The 19451-nt window shown below is 45.1% G+C and overlaps 1 protein-coding gene across 2 annotated transcripts; it reads right to left on the reverse strand.

Annotated features, from left to right (window-relative positions):
* clvs2 (clavesin 2) lies at positions 1 to 19222 on the reverse strand. Of its 2 annotated transcripts, none has more exons than XM_042096044.1 (5): positions 17726 to 19222; positions 16683 to 16857; positions 5265 to 5375; positions 3906 to 4126; positions 1 to 697 (listed from the first exon to the last, which is right to left on the reverse strand). In XM_042096044.1, the coding sequence occupies exons 1-5, from the start codon at positions 18112 to 18114 to the stop codon at positions 604 to 606; spliced, it is 990 nt and encodes a 329-aa protein (XP_041951978.1). In that variant the 5' UTR covers positions 18115 to 19222; the 3' UTR covers positions 1 to 603. The 2 variants fall into 2 exon arrangements, with proteins under 2 accessions (XP_041951978.1, XP_041951979.1); XM_042096045.1 differs by having other exon boundaries at positions 587 to 697; positions 3861 to 4126; positions 17726 to 19220.
* Between the last annotated feature and the right edge of the window lie 229 nt (positions 19223 to 19451).

Raw genomic sequence — 19451 nt, forward strand, 5'->3', positions numbered from 1 at the left:
TCCTCACAGCAGTTCAATATATCCCCCTCAACTTATGTTTCCATTTCCATTTTTATTATAACTTTTTTTTTTGTTTCTTTTACTTTTTTTTGTTGTTGTCCACAAAATATTTCACGAGAAGCACATACAGAGTATTCACAGCAGTCTTTACATTGCGTGTTCTTGTCACGATTAACTCCGGCGTCCTAAAGCTTAGGCCTGGAGCGTATGTACAGTTCTGAATTGGCACTTGACAACGACGTATGGATCTCCGCCATTAGTTTCTTCCTCCGAAATCCCCCTCCCCGTCAAAAAAGGAATCAAACAACCAATTTAAAACAAAAAAGTCAAATCTCTCAAAATGGCCGCCTCTCTCCCCATTAGCTCCTCATCACAGGCGTCCAGTGCTCTTCCCTCCTCAGCAGTTTTCTGTGTTACATTACATGTATTAGATATAGAATTCATGTTCATTTTTGAGAACAAGGAGTTCTCTCTCTCTCCCATGTCGATTTATTTCTCTGGGAAAGAGGAGAGCTCGGATAGTTGGGAGGGGGTGGTGGTGAATGTCTCCCTCGGCCGGTGGGGGTCTGGGGTTCTTGGGGGTGGGGTGGGGGGTTGGGGGTATTAGTCCAGAGAGAGCAGCGGCTGCATGTTCTCCTCTTCACTCTTCACCTTCTCTGGTCTCTTAAGCACCCCAGGCTCCACAACCGATTGAGACCTGCGCGCACACATGAATAAAATATGGCTGGTTTGTGTTTGGCAGCATGCCACTGTGCTATATTTTCTTGAGTGAGTGTGTGTGGGTGAACTTTTTTGTTTGTTTGTTTTTTTACAGTATTCTTTTTTTTATGCAGGTCTCTGTGAGCAATAGTCAACCTGTTTGTGTAAGTGTGTGGTTGCTGGCTTTTGGTGTGGTTGCTGTAGGTGCATGTAAGTCTGTGTGTGTGTGTGTGTGTGTGTGTGTGTGTGTGTGTGTGTGAGGGTACATGGTGACTAGAAAGATGCTCCTTCATCTTTATTTTTCTGAAAATTGATCCGGGGTCTAACGATCGTATGTCATGTGACCAAATTCCCTGTGGAGCACAGTAAGTGTGTGAGGTGTGGGTTGTGTTTAAATAAAGCCAAAGACACAAACAAACACACACACACACACACACACACACACACACACATACACAGAGAGAGGCTGCAGAAGCACAGACATGCATCACTGTGAACGAAGCTATTCCAGAAGCCTACTTTCTCCCACACTAACGGATAGCGACTGTCTGCCACAGGAGCCAGTAAAGGTCATTTCAACAGTGACAGAGAGAGAAAGAGAGACGGAGAGACAGAGAAAAAAAGTCATCCTCGGACACAACGTTGACCTAATTCTGATTTATTTCCCTGCTACAGGCGTAAGCAGCTTTAAAACGAGGGGGTAGCCATCATTCATTGCATATAAATCTGGGACAGCTTCATCATTGGTGTCGCAGACTAGTGCTCTTTCTCTCTCTGTCTCTCTCTCTCTCTTTCTCGTGTTTTCCTCTCTTTTCCAAAACACACACTGTCAACACCTGTGTGAAGAAAGATACACGCCCTGCTGGCATTCCCATGTCACAATCAAGAGCCTGATTTCACTGTATGCCCAGGAAGTAAAGCACTAAAGAGAAAGGATTCTCTGGGATTCACAGACTCAGTTAAACTAAATCACGCAGGAGCAAATTCAAAATGCTCCGTGACTCATCGCACATCATACGATCTTTGAAAAAAAAAAAAAAAAACACAAAACATCCTCCGATTATTAATGAGGGGCTCAATTAGAAATCATAATCACTGCACTTAATTCCTTCTTGTCCGTGTCCCCAACTGCATTCTGAAACACTCCAACGAGGCTGTGGAAACGAGTCACCCTCTCTCTCTCTCGCGCTGATCCTCTCGCGTATAAACAAGAGTGAGGCGAGCGACGCTCATCAGCGACTGAGTGCTGTTTTTAATCAGGCGAGCGCCCAGTAATGCTGGCCTGACCTTTCTAGCACAGACGGGGCGAAAGCAGAGCTAATTGCACCGAACTGAAACACGTCGTTGTTGTCATGGAGGGGGCACGTGGGGCCGGGGGTAAACTTTTGTGTCTAATTTACAGCTTTCTCGGAACAGACCCCGTTCTCTCTACGAAGTTGGCCGTGGGCCTTCCAACTGGCATCATTGCCACAATGAGCAAACAAAAGAAAACAAACAACATAATAAGCACTTTTTCTATGTCAATTGTCAATGTTTATGAATTCATTTGTTTGGGCTTATAGACAAAAGGCGCATGGCACATTTCTCAGTTACTAAAAAGATTCTGAATCCATATATAGAGCCATTAGTACTACTGAGGACACTACTGTTTTTTCATTGCACTTTATTTTCCATGCTCTAGTTTGAGGGGCCAAACACACAATGCACACAAACACACAAAGCCAGGATTCTTAAAAGCATATTTTGACCACTCATGTACACTTAGAGAAAGTCCTTTGAACGTACATCAGTGATTCTGATGGGCTTTGTCGCCAGGGGCAACGCTGGCATTGTGACATCATGACATTGCGTTTGTGCAGAGGGCTTAGTCAGGGAGTACCGTTAACGTCAGGGGACAGAAGTGAAGATGAGCTCAGCGCCATCGGTAAAAACTCCCATCAGCCCATCTGTTCATGCTCCAGTAGGTGCAAGAGTGAGGGTGTGTGTTTGTGTGTGTGTGTGAAGGGGAGTTGGGCACTAAGGGATACTCATGGTGTGCCCGTGGCGTCATCGCTTCCACCTAATGCTGATTTCACGACCCAATAAGTCGAGACACCTAGCCCCGAAGACAACTGGGGCAGACAATGAACTCCCACATTCACTCCAGTTCATTACAAAGGGGCCTGCTCCATTTATCTAGCCATTTGCGAGGGAACGTGACCAAGCTGAGGTGAGGGAAGACGTTTGTCACTGACTAATCTCTCAGGGAGATCACCATGCCTGTGGTAATCATTCTGCTCTGGGACAGACATGATGAAAACATAATGAATCTTAAGCATTAGTCCAAATGGAAAAGTCTAGAATAAACAAGTTTGTTAAAAATGAAAATGGCTAGCCCACTGCAAATACCACAAGTGGCAATTTTTGAATGAGTCACTCATATTTTTTTTGGAAGGGTATTAGAATATATAAAACAAATATTGCACTGTTTGGTTTCCCCTGACTACAGACCTCACAGCAGTCATCTCATCCTTGAGCTGTTTCATTCTCTGTCTCTCTCCCAGGCAATCTTGCGGATGATTCAAATGAATGAGCTTTTGGGCCTCAGCCCACAGAGACAAACAAATAGCGCTCCTCGTTGGCTCGCCAACAAATTATGCCATCTAATGAGAGCTATTTTTTATCATTAACTCATGCTGCCATGATCAGTGCACATATCAACCCCATCTCGACCCCGTCCGCTGCATGCTCATAAATCGTTACTGTTCGAGATGGGCTTTGGGATTCTAAAAGAACACTGTGCTGGACGTAAATACCTAACTGTTCATGCAACAAAACATGTAACACAAAAGAAAAAAACCTAAATAAGCAAACATCGGGACTGACGTTAAAGTTCAATGAGCATCATGCCATGGCACCAGCTCAATGGCTTCTGAATGAGTCATTTGATACAGTCCTTAGAATCGTGAGTCACGCTAAACAGACTGAAACTCACAAACCCTGTGTGGTATCTCTCCCGTCTTCATCTCTCTAACATTCTTTCATTTTGTTTCCCTCTTTCTGTCGTTTGTTCTGTTCCCTCTCTCTGATAAACAAACAAACATTCTCACATGGTCCATTTGACATGCAGACACACACACACACACACACACATGCAAACACACACACACGGAATACATCACCTCTCCGCCTAAACGTCACAAACAACAGCGGCAGCAGTCACCGACCTCTTCATGGTTTTCGGAGACAGGTCTTTCTCCAGGTCCTTAACGGAGAGCGTGTACGACTCGGGGCAGTAGTCGGTCTCCTCGTCGTAAGCGTGATCGAGCAGGGTGCGCGCCCAGGTGCCCATGTCGTAGGGGGGCAGCATGCCCCCCAGCTCCGAGGGCAGTATCTCGGGCAGAATGAGCTGGTGCAGACTATTCAGGTTGTTTCCGTGCATGAAGATCTGAATGGGGAGGAGGATCAGAATGGGGAGGAGGCTTACGGTTAAGATAAGGAGAAATAACAGGGCCAAATACGCACACACTAATCCCGACGCAGTGAGCTTCCTGCTACAGCGGCGCTCGGGAAGCAGTGAGTGGTGCCTTGCTCAAGGGCACTTCAGCTGTGGATGTGAGCATGGGAGAGCAGTGCTCAACCTCTTCTCCAGCCCAGATTTTTCCTACTGGTCAGGGATCGAACCGGCAGCCCTTCGGTTACAAGTCCGAAGCCCTAGCCAGTAGGCCACGGCTGCCCCCCATACACACATATACAAAGAACTTCAGGCAATCCAATGTTTATTTAAAGATTATAACAGTTGTCGACATAAACTCACGCACGCACACACACACACACACACTCACGCACGCACACACACACACACACACACACACACACACACACACACACACCACATAGCCAAAAAGGTCTGGAGGCATAAAAATGTTTCCTTAAATAGAGTGGCAAAAACAGGCTTATACAGAGGCGTGCTTAAAGGCAGGCAATTTAGCGTTTGTCTAGACAGATTAGCATGATATTTTTCTCCATGGGCATGAAGGTGGACTGACTGCATGAACCGTAACTAATAGGAGCATGAGCAACACATTGCCACAGGCTCTCGCTGTATACAGCCATATGTACGACGGCTCACATACCTTATTTCATACTTCAAAACAACGCACCAGGGGACGGATAACAACTAATGGGTGGTGTTTAGAACAGGCGTGCGCAGTGTTTATGAAGCTGACAAAGGGCTTATCCAGTCCCAATACAGTTAAATTATGTGTGAGTGCACAATGCTAGCAATTTTATATGGTGTGTGACTAACTAACATTTTTATTGCCGTATTACCTCTGTCAGTGCGGTTATGTTCTCGGTGATATGTTTTTTCCTTTGTCTAAACAGGATTAAAAGACGACTACCTGCTCGATTTTCTTGGTGGATCTTAGTGGGAAGGTGTAGCATGGGCCAAATGACAAATATGCAGAGATTCTAGTTTTATTTTCTTTCATCTTGCAGTAAATAAGCTGCTCGGAGTGACGTAACGATAACGTGAGGTGAGTCACAGTGAGAAGGGTCGGCAGTAGTACGTTTTTATCTCTTACCCTTTTCCGTGTTTTGTCCTTCAGGAAAGGACGTATGACGGTGTACAGTGCATGAATGTACCACGGCTGGTTGACAAAGTGGATCCCTCCGAATCGGGCTGGAAAGCTATCCTGTTGGCAACGAAACACAGGAAATAAAACAGAATAAATAAGAGCACACTTTCAGCTCAAGACAGGCATAGTGTAAAAAATATTCCTCCAGTTCATCTTGAAAGTGTAATTTCTCTCTTGTGACGGGAAGAGGGGCTGTCAATATAAGCCCTGCTCTACATTCACAACTCATTAATAACAAAGAAAAACACTTTTATTGTATTCATTCCTCCCTTGTGGGCTCTTGTCACCGTTGGCATTTCTTTGATTGTTCCATACATATTTCACATCCACGACTCATCAAAAGATGTGTGCGTACAGGAAACACAAGACCACATGGTGGAGAAAAGGGGGGGGGGGGGGTTAAAAGGAGGGAAGCGTCATCCTCACCTGATGTGTGGTAGGAGGAGCACACAGCAGCTGTCTGCAGTTTGGATTTATGAACGTGTTCATCTTCATGCACACACACACACACATACGCGCGCGTGCACACGCACACACACACATATGCCGTGTTGCGTTCTGCATGGCAAACGTCAGCCCTGGCCTTGGGTAGGCAGTCACCACCCGCAGTAGCACCATGCTGCCATGACGGCCAACCTGATGGCGCGTCACGACCCTGTCTGATCTGATGCCGCCTGACAGGGCAGCGGCGGCCATCAAAGAAGCTCCCTCGACACATCTCTCATCCTGTGAGCCACATCAAACACGTGGGCCAAATGTCAAGCACAGGTCACACTCTCGTCACTTCCATGCCACTCACTCTCGGCAACCTTATGCACCTCTTCCCAATGACAAGCACCATACAGTCTAATCTACTAATCATACTTATCATAATTGCTCTTATGACGTTATTATACTATTAAGTACAGTGTGATATATATTGCAAAAACACATTGACATTTTGTAGTTGTGTACAATACGACAATACTTAGATTGGGACTATGCTTAGGCTTATGAACTTTAAGTAGAGAGTATCAAAGTGCTGTTGCAGTTGCATTGATGATTACGGCCTTTAAGTGTAATTAAGTGTAAACCAGTAATCTAAATGGCTGATTTTATACAATACCTTTACATTTAGACTTAATGGATTTCTGTCTTCAATGAAACCCACTACTAAACAGTCAGGGCATGTGCATTAAATCAGAAACACTTTCAGGGGAATATCTTCGAGTGATGCGCTGTCAGCTGACCTGCTCTTTTTTCACAGCTGAGACGTGCACTTAGTGAACGGGAAATAATGGCTACCTTTCATCTTGGAGTTGATTCAAACAGGGACTTATCTTTCTCATCCACTCCCTCGTAAAAACCCTTGGAGGATGGTCCTTCATATTCATGGGGTCCATACATGCAGGTTGTGTAGCAGCACGCACGCACAGACATGGCAAGGATACCTTTATTGCTCTGGTTCATTTATGGGGCTAAAGGCAAACCTCAGGGAAGTCAACCTGTGATTTCTTTATTGGCTCGGTCTCAGTGGGGGGAATAGCTGTTGCGTGCATGCTGAATGTCAATAAGACAAAATACTACACCGAGTCAAGCAGGAAATGTTCTGTTCTAATAGTCACTTATGTGGCTCACACAGTTAAAAGCCTTGCACCCTGTGCAAACATGCAGTCAGGGATGGTAGCCATTTTTGGTACCCATGTAATTTTCTATGTATAAATCTATCTGAACCTGTCTATTAGTCTGTTGTAAACACTGTTACTCAGTGTGTAACTTGATCTTTCTTTTTCTTGTTACCATAACAAGCACCGGAAATGTTCACAGCATTCACTCTCTGCCTAGACTGGAAATGATCCGTCTGTCTGTCTGTCTATCTGTTTCTTTATCTATCTCTCTATCTCTCTGTCAGTCTTCTTCCTGTGTCTCTTTCTCAGAATAACCCGAAAACACCAAACAGACGGGGCCGCTTCCCTCCCTCGCTCGGCGCTCCGCAGAGCCGACTGCCCGGGCACGGTGACAGCGCCACGCTTGCAGGCAGCCGCCCCACGACTGTACCCATGTCTGGCATGGCCCCTGCGGCACGACGGCAGACAGCTGCGGGTAGAGCGTGCGGGCGGCCCCTGGCCTGCGTGTGTCCCCTCGGCAGCTGGCTCCGGGCACGGGGCCTCGCACTCACACACACACACACACACACACACCCGCAGCCGAGCTGGCACCACATCTGACACTGGAGGGTGAGAGTGTGTGTGTGTGTATGTGTATGTGTGTGTGAGTGGAGGGGGGGGAGAGAGGTGGCGGGTGATGGCACCACTGCCGATGCCATGCTAAAGAGGGCATAGGGGCAGCGCTGGCGAGGACCACTGCCACCATCTGCCAGAGCGCTCTCGGAGAAAAGGGCTGGCCATTCAGCGCTGCACAGCCTGGGCAGTGGTGTGTGTGATAGTGTGGTGGGTATGATAGTGATAGTGTGGTGTGTGCGATAGTGTGGTGGGTATGATAGTGATAGTGTGGTGTGTGTGTGTGTGTGTACGTGCGTTTGTTTGTCTGTATGTGCATTTATGTGTGTGTGTGGGTGTGTGAGCATGTGTGTGTGTGTGTTTGTGTTTGTCCTATGTATTTGCATGTATGCATGTGTATATGGGGGAAGAAAGTATCTGTGTCTGTGTGTGTCTGCGTGTGTGAGTGTGTGTGTGTGTGTATGGATGTGTGTGTGCATGTTTGTGTGTATAAACACGAAAACATTGTCCACTTCCAAAAATCTCAAAGCCAACAGATGGGTAGCAGCAGCGTGTGACGTCCTGTTGGGTGGTTCCGACAAGGGGAGCTCAGTCATTAGTACCGCCTTTGATGCCTCTTGTCACAGCAGTTGTCTGATACCAGCAGGGAATGTATCTCCTTCTTTTTTCCCCATAAACGGGAGGTTACTGAGGAATATTTACTGAAATTGACATTCCAGTCACTCAGAGATAAACACAGGATTTAAAAAACACAGGATTTAAAAAAAAGAAAACGCTTAAACGCTTTTGTTTTGTTTTGTTTTTCATCCGCTGGAGTCCAGTGATGATGGCAAAGGTCAACAGAGCCTACATTGTGTTGACTGCTACACTAACCACTCATCCTGACTGGGAAAAGACCCAAAGTGGACAGACTAAAGGATTGCTTGCAAATATATCCTCTTACGCATATAATCACTAAAATGAGACTTAAATTATAATAGCCCTATAGAAGATATTTATTCCAGATTACTGTAAATCAATTTTCTGTACTAGTTTATTGATGGCAATATTTAAGGCAGATCTCTGTAGAATCAAAATGTTGGTAGCAAAAAATAAATGCGGCTAAAATTGTGGCAAAAAAAAAGTGGCTAAAAAAAATTGTTTTCACTTTTTTGTCACTGAAATGAGAATGTGTGTGCTCTGCTCTCCGAGCTTCATGAGGAAGCAAAAGGCCTCAGAAACATTTCCAATTAACTGTATACTGTAGATGTAAATAAATAATCTTCTCTGGAGAAAAGGGGCCTGGAACTTGCATTTCTTATTTGCATGTTCTAAGGCACCAGACAATGCTGTGGGATATAGAAAGGGAAAAAAGGGGGTTGTTGTGCTCAATGCTTATTAGCAGCCATTGGGGGAGAAACTGAATTAAATGAAAATGCGGGTGATGAAAAGTGGCTTTGATGGAGTCCTGTTTTTGAAACGATTCTCCATAGCCTGCCCTCGCTCACTTCTGTGTGTGTATGTGGAGCTATAGCCTCGAAGATAACTCAGCTAGCTCCGTAACAGATTGGGCCCTGATCTGCTGACAGTCCGGGCCAATGCCGGGCCAGATCTGGGCCAGACCAGTGGCTATCTGGATCCCATAAGATCGGTAGTGCTCACAAACAGCCACTTTCATAAACACTGATTTCTCATAGCAGAGCACTATCAATGTAGCTCTGGAGCCTGAAGCCATTCCTGATTCTCTTTCTCTCTCTCTTAACACACAGCGCGTCAGGGCTCAGCTTCAAAATGTATCTGCAAGCCGGCTAAAAGCGATGGTAAAACCCATCGCCTGCCCTCCAGCGTTCTCCCACAGTGGGGAGGGCAGGCGCTAGAAGCTAGCCATGCTAATGAGGGGAAACGCTGACTGGTATGATAGGTCATGTCAATACATCATGGCAGGCTCCCCAGGAAATGGGTTATCTGTGCCAGCCAGATCCGCACCCACTGAGGGTGGAAAAAAACCCGCCAGTGCTAAACCGGGATCAGTCATTGGTAGACTAAGCTACGCCATGCACCAATGGTGTCCAATCACAAAGGGGAATAAGAATCCAATGAAAATTCTCAGGGGAAGGCAGGCCATTGGGTTTTTAACTTCCCCCAGAACCAAAATTTGTTGGTTGCCACATAGCATTTTGTTTGTTTCATCCACCACCCCTCCCTTCTTCCAGCATACACAAAACACACACACATACACACACACACACACACACATACACACACACAAACACACACACTCACTCACTGACACACACACATGCTCGCTCGCCCGCACCCACGCACGCACGCAGAAACACACACACACACTCGCTCGCACGCTCGCTCGCTCGCTCGCACGCACGCACGCACGCACGCACGCACGCACACACACACACACACATCCTAGATGGGAGCTGGAGGCCACATGCAGGCTTGTTAGGCATCTGCAAGCGGCACTGTTGATATCTACGCTGCATAATCCTTGACCTCTTCCTCTCGAAGCAGCCTTGATTCGCGGCCCTTCGCTCGCTTTTGTTTACCTTGGAGCACAAAACGTTGGCTCAGCAATAAATTTTGCATAGCCTGTTGCCCTTTACACAAACCCGGTCAAGCAGAAAGGCACAAAGTTGACCCTCATCCAAGACCAGACACGAGGACACAATGACTTGGCAATGGCCCATGGTCATTTGAATGTGAAGAAAAATCTATCGGAAAAAGCTAAAACACAAACATTTTGCAGTTTCTAGGGTTTCGAAAGACATTACTTCAGGACTTTAAGTGTGGGCCATTAACAGCTCTGGGTTTCTATCTATTTATTGGGAAGTTGTCGACGCTGTGATAAGTGGGAAGGGAAGGTTGAATTTGGGAGCACTGCTGGAGTGTGTCTGCATCTGCTCAGCAGTACGTATGGTTTTAAGACACATTTCAATCATCTGTCTGTCTATACATGCATGTAACATAAATGCAACACTTTTGTTTTCGCTTCCATGTGTCATGAATTGAAGTAAAAGATATCAGATTTGTCCTATGGACACAAAAAGGGGAGCATGCAATTGGCATGCTGACACCGTGAATGTCCACCAGAACTGCTGCCTGTGAACTATATTTATGTGACACGCAATTTATTGATAATGCAATGATGCAAATATAATGAACTTGATACCATGCAACACCATGCTACATGAGAGCTGTGCGCAGATGGGGAGGTTCTCAGTCCATAAATTAATTTATAGTGACACCATTTCCATAAAACTTTTAAAAATCACAGACCACAAACTCTCGTGTTCCTTATTTCTGCTGCATTGCGCCACGCAACTTGTCGATAAATTAGCAAATATTGGGCTGCATTTGGATCTTCTGTTCTATTTGTCTGATGTCCTCAATTTGTGTGTACTATCCATTTGACCTTGAGCTTGATGGAACATATCACGAGGTCAAGATAAGAAAGTGGATGAATTCATAAAGACTCAGAGAGAATCATTTCAAAAACAGGACTCCATCAAAGCCACTTTTCATCTTCATTTAATTCAGTTTCTCCCCCAATGGCTGCTAATAAGCACTGAGCAGAACAACCCCACCTCATAAGGAAAATCTGACTCTGCTTAGGCCTAGGCTAGACTAGGCTAATGCATTATGGGAAGGCAGGTGTCATTGACTTGTGTGACACTGACTGATTGCTGCTACCTAGCGCAAAGAGCGCTGGGGGGCTTCACTATAACCTTTTCTTTAAAGCAGATTGGAAAGGAGGCATTGAAGCACTTTTCCTAAGCATGTAGAGAATCTGAATAGCTCTTAAGCAAAAAGGACTTTCTGAACGGCATCACCACCAGCCTTGGCATCACCACCTGTTTTCTTTGCACAATTTCGGTAGCTGTAGGTAGTGCACAGACAGTGCACATGGAGTGCATAGGGGAAGAACTTGTACTTTTAACTCAGAAACAATGGGGGCACAAATGAACATGTTGCATTTATCATTTTGGTTGTTAAGTATACAACTATATACTCAGTCCATGAAGTTATTAAGGGCTCCTGGCAACCAATCCCAAACAGTCCAGCTCAATGGATACAGGGACTTACTCCACATTCTCTCCAAAACACATTTTCCAGAGAGTTCACCCCACAGCTGGGACAGAGGACAGGTATGTGGCTTAAAGGATTTCAGACAAGGACAGATAAGAGATAAGACTGTCCAATCGATTCCTAACGCATCCAGGGTCACTCTAAGCTCACATGAAGCTCAGCTATTGGTGCAGAATAAATACAATTTAAAAGAGCTTTTTTTTATGGCTTTATAAATAGAAAATACTATTTTATAACAAGTAATAATGCTGCTAGAAGTAAATGGTAAAAGTAAAAGAGTGGTGAGGTTATGGGGGACCCTGTGTGTGTAATTAAATTCTGTTATAGCTGCCACATTTTGATTGTTGTATAACTATTATGACAAAACTGTATTTCTTTTACTTTAAGCTCTCTCACTGTGTAGCGGTGATAGGTAGAGGATGAGGATGAGGACCAAGAGGCCATTTTGGATTATTTCCCTGTATCTGTCTCTCTTTCTTGTTAATTGTGAGGCGAACTGGGCATTATTAAAGGAATTATGCGGAGTAAAATGCACTTTAGATCAATTTACGGATGATTGGGAGTACATACGTTGAGTTGACATCAAAATCATGTCATTCGGATGTGTTTTGAGAAAGTTCGATTTTACCGTTTTTAGTCAAAACTCGTTAGCCTGGAAGTGACCAGGGCAAGTCATTTCGTCGCTACAAAACGCTATTTTTATACCTCTTCTACAGTTCCAAACAACATTACACTTACGTGGTAGTGAGTAGAGGGTCCCTAAAGCCAAACCACAGTATCCCGAGGTCTTTATGTGGTCGGATAGAGAGTCCAGAATGAATTTCATCAAGCCAGTACCTTTCCGGAAATGTTGCTGCTGCAGCTGGCGTCTTTAGGGGAAAGTCCGTAGGAGTCGATTGCCGAGTGTGGAGTAACACGCTCTGGAAATTCACAATTTCGTCGCCGTTTTTAAAAAAATTAAAAAATTAAAAAAAACGGCGACGAAATTGTGAATTTCCAGAGCGTGTTACTCCACACTCGGCAATCGACTCCTACGGACTTTCCCCTAAAGACGCCAGCTGCAGCAGCAACAATTCCGGAAAGGTAAGTGTAATGTTGTTTGGAACTGTAGAAGATGTATAAAATAGCGTTTTGTAGAGGCGAAATGACTTGCCCTGGTCACTTCCAGGCTAACAAGTTTTGACTAAAAACGGTAAAATCAAACTTTCTCAAAACACATCCGAATGACATGATTTTGATTTCAACTCAACGTATGTACTCCCAATCATCCGTAAATTGATCTAAAGTGCATTTTACTCCGGATAATTCCTTTAAATCTCCCAGCACCAGAGCAGTTGAAGAATGTGCCACATTTCTGCACTATTAATACTTCAGATGATGACTTCACTTAATGGACTTCAGTCACAGACGGTGATGATGTGAGTAACCACTAGAAATGGTTAGTGTGAAACGTTACATAATTTAAAGGAGAAGATGGGCTAGCTTGAGTAATGTGCTTAAAATATGATCCTGGATAAAAGATATTCCTGTACACACACACTGATTCAGACAACGTGGCCTTATTTCCTGTCGGATAAAACCATAAATTATGGCACACATACACGCACACACACACACACACACAATAGACACATACACACACACACCAAGGCCGCATTCTTTCTGTTCATTATACAGAGAAAGATATGTCCATGTGTGGCGAATAAATTAACCTCTCCATATATTATAGGATACGGTTTGAAAGAGAGGGAGAGAGGAGAGAGAGAGAGGGAAGAAGAGAGAGAGAGGAGAAAGAGAGAGAGGAAAGAAGGGAGAGAGAGTGAGAGAGGAAGGGAGAAAGAGAGTGACAAGAGTGTGTTTCTCTGTGCGAACGCAGCCCATCCGAAGGGCGCATAGCATGACGGTTGGACAGGTTGCCAAGGCAACTCAGTACGGGGTGGGATTGAAGGGATCGGTGGGCTGTGATTGGCCGACGTGCACGGGTTCTTTCTCCCGACCAGGAGAGACAAAAGGCCTGTCCAAGACAGAGAGCAGAAGAAAGCAGTGCACTGACATAACAAAGCTTGGCTTCAGGAGGACTAACTCCCCACCACAGTTCCCACCTCATTCAGACCGTCTCTGTGGTGACTTTGCCAAGGGCCAACATTTTCTATATGCTTGCGTTTACGCCTCCTCTTGAATGAGCTGTGTTGTTTTCTATCTGTTTGTTTACCACTCAGTTTATGTGTGTGTGTGTGTGTGTGTGTGTGTGTGTGTGTGTGCGTGCTGGATGTGTGCTGTGCCTGCGCTCACTGTGTGTGTTTGTGTGTGTCACAGTATTAATAACGCAGTCGAGTGAATGAGAGTGTGTGTGATTGTGTTTGCCTGTGGCTATGCTTCATTTCTCAAAACACGCCATCCTATGTGACCCAAACAGGTTCCGGCCTGCTTGGAATGAATAATAACTGGCGGCTGTCTCTTGACATAAACTAAATCTGCAAATGCGCTGGTGAGCAATGGCGACTTTTAACAGGAAATTATAGGCACACTGAGAGGAGATCATATCGTGAACATCTAGGGGCTCTCACTCTTAGTTTGTGTCTCACAGCATGTTTATACACACATACACACACATACCACTACCACCACCACCACCACCACACACACACACACATACACACAGCCAACCACACACACACACACACACACACACACACACACACACACATATATATTGATTGACACAGATATATATTGAAGCACGAGAGCTGAAATGCAGAGCCAGCTCTCTATGTCCTTTAGCCTGGGTGTTCCCATGCTGCCTTGCGCGCGATTTGATTCACGCTGCTAAGGCAGCCTGGAAACTACCGCCCTAATTTTTGCCTCAGATAGGGAACCAATCACAGAACAGGGGGGAAAACAAGACGATGATGAGCTCTGCACAGACACATTTGATAGACATCCGTGGCACCCAATAAACGGATCTGGGCATTTTTTTCAAATAAGAGAAAATGAACGTTTGGTTCCCAGACCACGTCTCATTGAGAAGTGGTAGCGCTAGCCAGGCTATGTGTCCTTCAGCTGAGTAACATGCAATGAACCATTGTATCACCTTGATACTTCAGTGTGTGCTTGATTAAGGAAGAGACTGACAGATTTATATGGTGTTGTTATGGCTGTACCCCACCCCCTACTTCTATACATGCTTGCACACAAGAGGCACACTGACACACACACACACACACACACACACACACACACACATACATACAAACACAGGCACGCACACATGCACGTACGCACACACGCACACACACACACACACACACACACACACACACAGATACTGTACACAGGCACGCACACACCCACCCACCCACACACACACACACACACACACACACACACACACACACACACACACACACACACACACACACACACACACACACACAGAGTTATCTGAGGCCCTGGTACACTTCATATGATTTCTCTCATAAGCAAGAATTGAAGTGACAAGCGTACTGCCTGGGTGACACAAGCCCCTTTCTGTCATCCCCCAAATTCACCAGGGGGTCCTTCACGTTGGATTTCTGAATTGCCCAGCGCTGGCGTTACCCTCCACTGACTGGACCCCTGAACCCCCGTTTGAACCACGGCATACTCCATGCGGCCAAAAAGCACACTCAATTTACATTCCTCTCAGTGCTCTCTTGGAAGCGAGACGCCATTTTTTAACAATGTAAATTAACCCATAACTTATTTTTTTTCTGCACTTACAATTTTATTTCAATTTATTGACTGGATGGCAGTGACAGAAGTAGTCCAGAACCTCTGATTGGCTTCATGTTTGGAAGAGTAGCTGCTAATGGCACTGATCAATTATTCAAAGTGCTCTGTCTGGGGGTGGGAGGCAGGACTGGGGAATAGGGAATGGTCTCATTATGACCAGGCTGTGTTATGCAGTCAAGAGGCTTTGTGGACAATAGCCTACGTGTAGCCTATTCTTGAAAAGCATTCATTTTCAATTCAACTGAGTCATGGAATATTAAATCACCGCTGGAGCCTTTTGATAGTTTTGGGATTATTGTAGCATGCATGCTCAGCGTAGTACTGAAGGATAGCTCTGGCATTTGTCATTTTGCATGATTCACTGTCTGTATGTTTCACTAGTTATGATAGTAATTCCATTGTTTTGGATGGGGAAAATCACCTCTTTCCCCCAAGATAAAAATGTGGCATATTGTTTATATAAACAATATGCCACATTTTTCTCTTTTTTCTTTTTTCTCTTTAGCCAGACAGTACAAAAACATTAAAAGTGTGAGAACCAGATTTTGAAAGCTACAACAGAAGCAAGTATAATAAACACAATAAATCTACTCTGGCTGAGATGAGAAATCTTCTATGCTCTTGCTGTCCCACATAACTAGAGGCTGAAATCTCACACTTTCTCCTGGCCCTGTTTCCTATTCGAATTGTAAGTGGGTTTGTGGAAAGGATGGACGACACACACACACACAGATACAAACGGAGAGGAGGTCCCATTCATATGGAGCCGTAATGCGCAAAGGGAATAATTACCGGAGCAGGCTAACATCAACCACCTGCTCTGGGTCCACTCTGCCCCCACACCCCCTTTTTCCTCTCCTCCCTCCCTCCCCCACTTCATCCCCATGTGGAGAGTAGCAGGCTGGCTGGCCCGTTGGGTCTGCCTCTCGTGCACTAATCCATCTCTGCAGCCAGGAGGCAGAACCAGAACACTCTGCTGGAACATGTTGCCTCGGACAGGTGCCACAGAGAATGAACCGCCAGGTTTATCGGGGTCCTAGTGAGCTGAGACAAATTCAGTGGATATGTATGTGTGTTGCCGTGGGGTGGTGAGGGGGGAGGGGGCTGTGTGTGTGTGTGTGTGTGTGTGTGTGTGTGTGTGTGTGTGTGTGTGTGTGTGTGTGTGTGTGTATTATTAGTGAAAAAGGGCATTTCTATGAAACCATAGGTAAGCAAAAGCAAGTGTTCGGCTGATGGGTGACTGCTGGATAATGGTCATGTCAAACAACAAGCAGTCCAGGTGCCAGTGCCTCACCTGTAGTCCTTCTATGGCCAATCGCAGCATGCTCGGTGTGAGTTTGGAGGCCTGTTTGAAGGTGAAGTTACTCCAATCGATGATCAACACAAATCCGTTCACCTGTAGCTCCGGATCCTCAATCATGGCCTCCAGCGACAACAGAATTGCCCGCAAAATATCCACAAACGTGTACCTGTGGAGAGGCCACACAATTGTTACAACACACAACACAAACACACAACACGGAAAGAACAACATGTAATGCTATTCTCCACACATACATGAAATACATGTATGTTACTCAGGCTCCCTGATTCCCTCAAATGACTGAGATAAATAGACAAGCTAAGTGATGTAACTGATGCACGTGGAATCTACTTTTTCAGAAAACATTCCTTTTCCTCATTCATTTGTACAAATGAGTGTGCTATGAAAATGAGCATGAAGGGAAATCAAAATATAGAAATTGTAGAAGCAAGATTTTTTGGGGTGATGGAGATGATCATAAATGGGCCTACAGTATGTGGTCGGAAGGTGCTGCTGAGATGCTGAAATTGACTACTGCGCTACTGTCTTGACCTTTGCTAGTGGCTCATCTATTGTAAGCGGATAAGGGTCTAGTCCAAAAAGTCAAGAAAGATAGTGGTACATTTCAAAGGGTCGTTTAACTGGTTAGTTCCACTGTGCGCACTCGGCCTGTCGACAGCAATTAGCTGCTCCAACAATTACATGAAAAATTGATCATTAGGCTTACTGACCACGCTGCTTAAGGTTGGCGTTTGTGTCAAACAAAGTGGTCAAGTAAGTAGTATTTACTCTTGTGCTAACAGGGTTATTTGTTGTGTTATTAGCTCAATCAGTGGTTCTGACATTCTAGCTATCTGGGATGGCTTCCCATCCTGACAAGACTGATGATGTCGTCATCTAAACTGACGTGTACAGAATTTCAGTTTATGAATGCATCGATACATTTCATGCAAACGAGTACAAGTGGAAATGAAGTAGCTTTGTTGAATGGTGACACTGAAGGAACCGTGTTGATGGAGGCAATCCAAGATTACCTGCTCTGATCCCAGTTGGCGGCGAACAAGACCAGAATTTTCCTGCCATACCGGTCCAAGTTGGACAGCACCCCTGGAAATCCATCTTTGAGAGCTTGCTTGATTCCCGGATCGGTTGCTTTCAAGTTTTTGAACATATCCAGGTTCTGCTGGCGATATTCGAAATACTGGGCCAGGAGGCGGAATGCCTCGAAATGGTTAAATTTCCGCGCTCGGAGGAACCGTAGGATGAAAGCATCGTCTGTCCTGAGAAAGCCAATGTCTGGTCGAGTGATGATCATGTCCCTCACCTCCTGTATGTCCTGATGTAAAGTGTCAGGGTTCTCTTTTAACTCCACCTTGGCTTTCTCCAGCGTCTCCGGAGAAAGGCCTGCTTGTAAATGAGTCATTGTCCTTGTTCGAACGCGTAGAACGAAACAGTAAGAAAGTGGCACAGCAGATTTGGGAAAATTGCCAAAAAGAAGACAACAATATTAAATGCGTCACGTATTGACAAGCCTATCTGTGGTGCTTCCAGATTAAAACATGACTTTAGAGATCGTCCTGAGCATGATCAACGATAGCAATCTACTTCCCAGTCAGCAGCACAGTTGTGAGTTTACCTGTATACAAGTTCTGGTTATCTATTTTCTCTACAATGTGTTCGCGTACATTCAAACTGTCGTATTGAGCAATTCAAATGCATATGGCTTCAGCCGATAGAATTACTGTATCGGGTGAACATTTATACATTTAACCTGGCGACGTCGGTAACACTAATGCTCAAGCCGTTCATTCAACCATCCCCACCCAAAAAGACCTAAACATCACCATCCCCATTAAAGCATTATACTATCCTACCATCAAGCGGCCAGGCAATGCGGCACCCTGCAGCAACTCTTGTCACAACTCTCCATTCTGAATGCATTTTAAACCTTTGAACAGCAGCCATGGGTTGCTAGAAATTACAGCAAAAGCATCGCGGCGATGTTGCTCGTCGATAGACTCGGGGTTTCCCGACGGCCGATTCCCATCCTGTGTATTTGTTTTCGAAGATTCCCTTTATTGTTTCGGTCCAAGTGCCCCTGTTCCCGGCGCCGTATTGCCTCGGTGCTGTGGTGGCGGGTTTACGTCAGTACTGCTGTTGCCGCTTTGTTGCTGGTGAAAGTGACTTAAAACCATCGCTCCGGTGATACAGTCAGCCCGCCCGTCATCACATGGCGGCAGAAGAGGAGGAGGGGAGAGACGTCCTTTCCTCTCGCTATTCACATCCGAACACCTGCTCCGTGCCTGCAAACAGCTAGTGTCTCTCAACCATTTTAAACTTAAATTGCTGCTTATATCCTGCGTTATAGACACCACTGATTTATTTCCATTCGCGAAAGAATGCGTTTATCAGTGAAAAGGGATCATAACGCAACGAAGATATTTGATAATGTTTTTTTTCAAATAGCCTCAAATGGTGATATTTTGTATGTTTGAGGTGGGCAGCTTTGTCGCTCTGCATATTGGACAAAAATCCTGGGCACTTATATATTTATAACAGAGTCTTAGGGGTCAACAAATACAGTAGCCTAAGCTATTGCTGCAATGAGTGGATCACTGTTAGAACAGCCTACTCCTTTCTACCATTACGTCAACATTGTGATGGGAACGTACCATTGTTCAGTTATAACTCTGAACCTGTTTTTCAGAGGAGCTTGATTTATTTTGATATGACAATTATCTTGTATTTTCTAACGTTTGC

The sequence above is a fragment of the Alosa sapidissima genome, chromosome 6 (assembly GCF_018492685.1).
Source record: "Alosa sapidissima isolate fAloSap1 chromosome 6, fAloSap1.pri, whole genome shotgun sequence".
Classification (NCBI taxonomy): domain Eukaryota; kingdom Metazoa; phylum Chordata; class Actinopteri; order Clupeiformes; family Clupeidae; genus Alosa; species Alosa sapidissima.

Coding starts and splice junctions, on each gene's coding strand:
- clvs2 (XM_042096044.1), bottom strand. CDS start 18,114: ATGACTCATTTACAAGCAGGCCTTTCTCCGGAGACGCTGGAGAAAGCC. Junction 4,127..5,264: donor AGGACAAAACACGGAAAAGG/GTAAGAGATAAA, acceptor CTCCCCATTCAG/ATCTTCATGCACGGAAACAA. Junction 698..3,905: donor TCTCCGAAAACCATGAAGAG/GTCGGTGACTGC, acceptor GTGTGCGCGCAG/GTCTCAATCGGTTGTGGAGC.